The sequence below is a fragment of the Papaver somniferum genome, unplaced genomic scaffold, assembly GCF_003573695.1.
Source record: "Papaver somniferum cultivar HN1 unplaced genomic scaffold, ASM357369v1 unplaced-scaffold_67, whole genome shotgun sequence".
Classification (NCBI taxonomy): Eukaryota; Viridiplantae; Streptophyta; class Magnoliopsida; order Ranunculales; family Papaveraceae; genus Papaver; species Papaver somniferum.
Window position 1 is genome coordinate 866,693 of NW_020649526.1, and position 7,722 is coordinate 874,414.

General features: G+C 34.4%; 1 protein-coding gene across 8 annotated transcripts; it reads right to left on the minus strand.

Annotated features, from left to right (window-relative positions):
* Positions 1-5,393: 5,393 nt before the first annotated feature.
* Positions 5,394-7,722, minus strand: LOC113343803 (protein FAR1-RELATED SEQUENCE 5-like). 8 transcript variants are annotated; one of them, XR_003357420.1, is made up of 5 exons: positions 7,576-7,722; positions 6,286-7,353; positions 6,088-6,194; positions 5,934-5,987; positions 5,394-5,734 (listed from the first exon to the last, which is right to left on the minus strand). XR_003357420.1 is itself a non-coding variant. In XM_026587925.1 (5 exons), the coding sequence occupies exons 1-5, from the start codon at positions 7,661-7,663 to the stop codon at positions 5,617-5,619; spliced, it is 1,257 nt and encodes a 418-aa protein (XP_026443710.1). In that variant the 5' UTR covers positions 7,664-7,722; the 3' UTR covers positions 5,394-5,616. The 8 variants fall into 8 exon arrangements, 6 of the variants coding, with proteins under 6 accessions (XP_026443710.1, XP_026443713.1, XP_026443709.1 ...); XM_026587925.1 differs by lacking the exon at positions 6,088-6,194 and having other exon boundaries at positions 5,394-5,759; positions 6,286-7,044; positions 7,141-7,353; XM_026587928.1 differs by lacking the exon at positions 6,088-6,194 and having other exon boundaries at positions 5,394-5,759; positions 6,286-7,044; positions 7,141-7,251; positions 7,576-7,711.

The following is a 7,722-nucleotide window of genomic DNA, read 5'->3' on the forward strand; positions in this document are numbered from 1 at the left end:
CAGATTGCCATGGCTACCACTCAGAAGGAGTTATGCACTTTTTTCAAAACTCTCACAGACAAGATGTCAGAGAAAACTCGGTAGAAAGGAAAAGTGATGGGATTTTAATTGTACCGCAAGCGTACGGCTGCCGATTGAACATTATACAAATGCGGGTTCATTCCACAGGGACTAAAATTGTTACTTTCAATTTCTAACTGAATAAAATGATAAGTAGAATAAAAGAAGATAATAAAAGTAGAAAATAATGAAAGATACCAGGGCTTCCGATTCCACCACAATTGTGTACACTAGATAATTTAACCAATTTCTATAAAATTCTTTTAATTACTTCAAGACGATTTAGGACACATTTGACGCCTCAGAAGATCAAACGTTTAAACCATCTCTTACATTTTCAATATACTAACAATTTTCTTCATTTTAAGATGCTAGTCTCTACACAAGAATATTAAAATCATTTATCAAAGCACAAGGGCACATGAAGAAAAATTGTTATCGCGACAAAACGAAATTATGGGACCAAAAGAATTATTATAGAAAATCAATTACATTTTCTCATATACATCATCGGGTTTCATCATGAACCCTAGTAGAGAGATTATTTATCCATTACAAAAGAAGAAGAAAGGCTACATAAACGAAAGAAAACTACACTAATGCTTGGCGGAACCGGCCTCCTTTTCTGATTATATAACACAGTATATACAGGGTCAGAAGAATCCTAACTTCCATTTTAATTCCCATTATTACATCATCAACCCAATAAGAATAATCCACGTCATTTATGCCACACATAATATATTTGATTCTACCCCACTAAATATTCTCACTTATTTTGTTTATATGGCTCATAATGTCACATGCATGGACATTGATCTCCAAAGGAAAGAAATGATATTTCCGCGGAACCCACGAAAATTCTGTTTTATTATCTTTATGTTTAATTAATCTTCTTCCATAATTCTCTGACGCATGTGCATGTGTCCAATTCGAGCATCTTTGTGAATGAAGTTCGAATTTAACATTCTTCCACTTTCATTTTTAGTAAGAAATATTACGAGAAAATGATGTTGACATTCAAGTTTGGGTCCATTTTCTTCACGGTATCCAATAACTCATATTCTCTGCATATAAGCTCAATTTTAGTTGTTTTTCTCGTCAAAGCCCATTTTATTCATTTACCTACAAAAAAAAATGATAACCCAAATTAGTACAAAAATGAGCACCAACAATATATATTATCAGGATTAATTAAGATACAAATATGTGTCTATCAAATACCCCCAAACTTATATTTTGCTAGTCCTCGAGCAAAACTAAAATGAAAATAAGAATCCTAACTCACTTTCGCAGGCATCGCGGTTGCACTTAGCATGTGCAACAAGCCTTTAAACCCCTAGGTGGCCCTAGTAGCCGAGTTATAGTCTCGGGAGGGTTTACCAGAGGTGTACCCACAAAACCTTTTACTCCAAATTGGTCACAAGTATTCAAAGAGCTATGAGGATATACATATTCTCAACCTATCGCCAAGTAACTAGAATGCTAAAGAAATTAAATGTATCCGCTCAAAAGCTGAATAAAGAAAAGGGGAGACACATCTGCTATACTGCTAGATAAAGAGATATCCGCTACACAACTAGATAAACATTATGAGATGCATCCGCTTTACAGCTGGATAAAATTAGGAGAGAGATAAAGATGAGAGGGACATCTGCTACACGGCTGGACAATGTGATGAGTTGAACCAGTGTTAGAAAGATCTTGTGCCAGATGTAAAGCGAATTAACAAAGCAAGCAATATGCATCTCTTTTTGATTCTCTCATAGTGCTTAGTAGAAATTCTTCGGCGTCAACTGTTTATGATAAACTTTTGAACTTGGTCGAACCTTGACAATTAACTCTTCTCCTCGATTTCTTGCTTGAAACTTCCTTATAGATTCCTAATCCGCTATGGCCTTATTGAACAAAACTAACAACAAAATTTAAATGTAATTTTTTTTTGTTTACACAGTAATAACAAGACTAATATTTACATGGCCATGAGACAAGGACTTTAGCACTTGGATCTTCGCAACTTGAAAGATCTTGGTATCATGAACTTCAACAACTAACATCGTTTGATTTTCTTTTCTCTAAGTCTTCAACTTTGATTTTGAATTTTGCTTTTCTTTCTATTGTTGCTTATAAACCTTAAACGTCTTCAACTTTCTTCATAGATTTTGATGTCGCTCCGCTTGTTGATGATGATAAGTTTCTACTAAGAGGGAGTCGTAATCCAGTAACTAAGACTACATTGTGAGGTTTCTTTATCTTTCTGGCATTTCCTTTTGACCGAATTGTATTTCCATCATGGATGGTTAGGTCCATCACGATTACCCTCTAAAAGTTACATGTTCTCTCCTGATTTTCAATGATCTCAATGTCTTTTTCTCTAATGTCTCACTAGAATGTTATCCCTAGCAATTCTAATTTCCATCTTTTCGGTGAGAAACAGTATGTAAACTTAGCTAACCGAATACTATGTGACACTAGAAGTTTAATAATACAACTAAAAAGTTTCTCCTATACCCCCAAAATTAAATCTAACATTGTCCTCAATGTTCTATAGATAAAATTAAAAGCATGAACAAGGAGAAACTGTTACCACTTTAAAGGAATTAAGGAGATAAGGAAAGATATTACCTTGTTGCATGAGCATGAGTTACCTCCCAAGAAGTGCTAAGTTTAAAGTCTTCAGCCAGACATGGGATAAATTAATCACCACATAAAAATCATATAGTAGTAGCCGGAACAACTGTGGGTCGTCTGAATTGAAAAGTGCTATCACAAATAGAAGAAAACTGCAGCAGACCAAGAAAGTCAACCAACCAAATACACCATTATCAAGTTTTCTATTTAAGACACCTATATCTAGTTACGGTTCAGGTTCAGGTTCTATAAAAGGGTCTAGATAAAATATTTTCATGGGATGGATTTCCTCATAGCTAAGATTCAAAAGTCCAGGTTTAAGAGTCTGGAAAAACTCAACTAAAAACTTAGAAGCACATAATAATAACCTGAATAATTATGGATCTTTAAAGTCAATCAGATTTGACTCACACAATTGACCACAATGAAAGTGGTGGCCATTTTTAAGAAAATGTGTCGACGATTCTAATTTCCTCAAATAATTAGGTTTAGTTCCAAAAACTATATAATGACACATTTCAAATTGAGATACTCCCACATTTGGTAAATAAAAATTTGGTGGGACAACAAAGTCAATTACGGTATCATGGACCGGATTAACCACATCAACCAGAGGATGGGTTTCTATCAACTGAGCTTCTTTTTGGACATAATTATGTTCGGGAAAATGTGCATGAAGATAGTCTTTTAATATGGTAGAGGCACATACGTCAAGTCCCAAGTTAGGGGCCTTTACAATAGTCAAGGGTAAACCACGGGGAAACTGATATTTACCCCCAAACCTAGAGTTGTCAATATCCTTGGATAAACTAATCACAATTTCCTTAATTTTTAAATTATCAGATTTTGGAAAATGGTCTTTTATATCTTCTAGGTTGTAATCATGTGGTTCTACATTTTTATAATCCTCAGCAGAGACTATTATTTCTGAATCGCTTGACTCTAAAATACTAGTCTCAGGATAAACTCTTTCCTCTAAACCATCATCTGCTTCATAATCACAATGATATACTACACCGTCTAAAACAATTGTATCCCTAGACAAATCCTCATCCTTTTGAATAGGTGAATGATCATTAATATTATTAGGATTTGAATTAGAGACAACATTATCATCATAAGGCTCAATTGGTATAAAAATTTCCTCGTCATTATGACTACATATTTCAAACTCTTCATCGACACTATCCTCATCATCATCATATGAAGATGGTTGAACCATATCTAATTGGCAATTAAGTTCATTTAGAGCAATACTTAAAGATGCAATTCTTTCCTTCATATCTAAGTCATGCCTGAGTGACTTTTCATAAAATTGTCCCTTAGTATGTCTCTCCTATTTAAATTTTCAGTCAACTGCTTGAGTGAATTTTCTAAAGAAAGACTAGGATCATAAGAATTATTTTGTTGCAACTGTTTCATTAAATCCTCCAAAGACGGAGAACTTGCATATTGGTCATTATAGTATTGCTCATTTACCCGTTCGTATGACTTGTGCACGTGTGAATAGTAAGTGGTATCACCATCGTATGAACCATAACCGTCAGAATAATGGTAGTGGTCCCAAGTACTATCTACACTACGGTCATAGTACGGATATTGTCCATTAAGATACTCAGTCGGATAATCATTGTATTGGTCTTTATAATACCAGCTCGACATTATTTTTTTGGTTGCACGTGCAAATGCAAGGTCGACTAAAATTGGTAGGCTCAGGTTACCTTAAGCAAAATATACTTACAGTCAAAGACTGGTCAACGGTACTTGTCTAAGGTTGTGGAATTTCAGCTGGTAACTCCAATAAGGCCCAAGGCACGGGTTCAGCGTACTTTTCCACAAGTTTTCCTAAAATCGGTAGTCTGACGAGAATGCAATTGGTGTGTGCAAGTGTGTTTTTTTTATTATTATTAAGATAACTAAATATTTACAATGAAATAAAATAAAATAAAATCTAAAAGAATAAGAATATTCCTAATCAAATTATTTACAAAAATAAAAATAAAATTGAATCTAAAATAAAATCTTGGGTATTATTCTACTTACTTTGTTGGTAGGTAAATTTTATTTCCACTTTAAATGCTCAATTATCCTGCACACCAAAAATAGAAAGGGTTGTGCTATCCCGCACGACCGTTTTATGAGCTAGCAACTTGCTGGATGTTGGATAGGCTGAAATCTATTTATTTTGTTTTTCTGTTTTAAAGTTACAGATGGCGACAACTGTGAGAATATACATAATTTTTTGTATATCCTCAAACTTAATTTATATTTATTAAGTGCCCCATTTGTAGAATGTATAAATAAATGAATCAGATTTCTCTTCACTTATTGTTCTCTGACTGATGACATGAGTCTTTACATTTATTGTTCTCTGACTGATGACACGAAATAGGATGTTTCTTCCTCCATAAAACGTATACTTGTTAATTAGCTTCTAACTAAGCGGACTCCTTACTGTGGGGTGTAGGTAGTGATAGACAAGAACAACGTAAATGACGAGTGTTGAGAAAAACAGAGTATAAGGCTATATGCTAGCACAACCGCAAGTAAAGAACAATTTTCGAATTTGTGTTTGTAAGGTTACTACCTGTTTGGTATACAATATGCTATATGTTAGTTAGACGCATATCGCGGTGATGATTGCATATCCGTAATTCCGTACACGGACAATTAAAATTAAGATGAGTAATTTGTAGTAGCAGTACCATCACAGCCTCACAGGTGACATTAATCTTAGTAATTTTAGTAGCAGTACATGGCTCTGATTAGAGTATGCAAATGGCTCTGATTAGAGTATGCAAATTTAACAGATGCAAATGTATTTCATAAAATAAACCAAAATGCTTGCCAACTAATTCAAATGTGCACAATTAGTTTGAGTAGATTTGAATGTTATCAACGAAAATTTTTGATCTAAAAGAAAAACTAACTACTCATTGCTTCATGACCATACATAATTATCTTTGCGCCTAACTTAGAGACATGCTTGTTAGTTGCACGCTGATGCTTCCACTTGCTGCACGAACTTGTTGGACTGTGTGGACTGTGTGGACATGAAAAAGGAAATTCTGCAGTGAGAGTTTTGCAACTGTTGGTTTGGTGAACTCATGGACAAAAGATTAAGTACTATTATATAATGACAACAGAGTACAGAATGATCAATAGACAATACGAATAGTTATTTGGTGAAGATAATAGAGAACTAATTGTTTTCATACACAGTAAAGTCTGTCAAAACATACCATGGAGAGATTCGGGTTGGCTGTTTATTTCTCTGAAAGAATCTTTGCTTTTCCCTGCGATAAAATGCATAAGTTACAAAGTTAATGAGAAATAAAACAAAACAATGGTCATAAACTGAAATGCTAATTCAAGGGAAAGGGAAGCGTTAAGTACGATTTTTCTTTATCAACCACTTATTGTTCTGCAGTTCGTGATTCTCAAGCATCGTTGTCCAACCATGCTCAAATTGTTCAACTGTCTCTTACCCATATAAGCAATTGCTGAACTCCGAAACAAATTCTTTGGTTACATTAGATAAATTTTTCATAGCATTTCTGCTAATATGCCATAAGCAATATCTATGACGCGTACCTGGCAAAACACTTGCAATCGCTCCCCCAATAGCTGATTCTTGATCTGTAAGTATAACCTTTGGTGTTTTGCCGTGCATTGCCCTCATCCATGTTTTCATTACCCACTCAAGCGAGTCTTCACTTTCGGAATAAAGGAGAGCGCCACCAAATAAAACAATTTGATGATGATGATTGATTCCTACTATCGAAACAAATGGCATGTCATATCTATTTGTGCTATAAGTAGGTTCAAAGCAAACGATGTCTCCAAAATAGTAATAGTCTATCCTTGACTTAGCATATGCCCAAAAAGAATTAGTCATTTGGCCTTCTGAATCAACTTGAATTTTATAAAAAAATGATGGATTTTCCATTTGCTGGCGTTCGAAGTAGTCTAGTACAGCTTGAGCATCTCCATGTTTTAGCTCCAACTGCCTTCTTGTACTCAAATAATTTCTAGCATCTTTTGGAAGAAACCCAATGTTCTTCACTCCACCATTCTCAACTTCCAAATAGTTTATCAATTGATTTGTTTTAACGCCTGCTAGTCTAAAGTTCACGATTTGTTGTTTTTGGCTACTATTTATTTTTCTCAATGACCGGAGATTGTTCCTTTTACTTGGGGAAACAAGTTTATGATTGTGTTCTTCTACAACACCAGACACAACCCATCTATCGTTTCTCTTCTTTATCATCATCACTGCCTTGCAATCTGTCCTCACATCTGCTTGCTGCCTTTTCCTTTGTTCAACAGGCTTAGCTCTACGGTCTCTCAATCCTTGAAATGAACAACAAAATGTACGCCCTATCACTTCAAAAGGATCAACCCTAGACTTATTGGTAGAGTGCCAACGAATACTGAATCCTGTTTTACCTGCAAACCTGTTATAGAAATCATATGCTTCATCTTGAGATTCAAATTCTTTTCCGACGTATGGGCGGACAACCTTTAGTTCTTCTTCCGATGGTTCTTTCGCACCATTTGCTGCAATTACTTCACCGTTTAGTTCTTCTCCATCAAGTGAATTAATATTCTCTATATCTTTCATATCAGTAAATGTTTCTTCACTGGAAATTTGTATCTCATCTTCATATGAATATAGTGTATAACATAAAAATATATATAAGTACGTCAATTTTAAAAAAATTGAAAAAATAAGATAAATACTGGCTTTATACCAACTGAACGGTAGGATAGCTTACAATAATCAAAGTACTAATTGTTAATAAGTTATTGGTTAACACTAACTAATGTTATTCTTATACCATAAAAATAATAATTAGGGTTTTAAGTTTATAATGATAATACCATTCTTGCCTGGTGATAGATCCCGATTGTTATCAGTAACATCTTCGCTGCAATCGAACTCACTTAATAGATTTCGGCAAGGATTCATTTTTTCACATCACAGAGCGAAAGCCCTAGAATTGATTTAATTGAAGAATGTATACGGGT

Bases quoted from the DNA above. Each gene is read 5' to 3' on its own strand.
- LOC113343803 (XM_026587923.1), bottom strand. From the start codon at position 7,663: ATGAATCCTTGCCGAAATCTATTAAGTGAGTTCGATTGCAGCGAAGAT. The intron at 7,354-7,575 runs GTATTATCATTA...ATTCATATGAAG, and splicing joins TCTATCACCAGGCAAGAATG to ATGAGATACAAATTTCCAGT. The intron at 5,988-6,285 runs GTACGCGTCATA...ATTTTATCGCAG, and splicing joins GATTGCAAGTGTTTTGCCAG to GGAAAAGCAAAGATTCTTTC.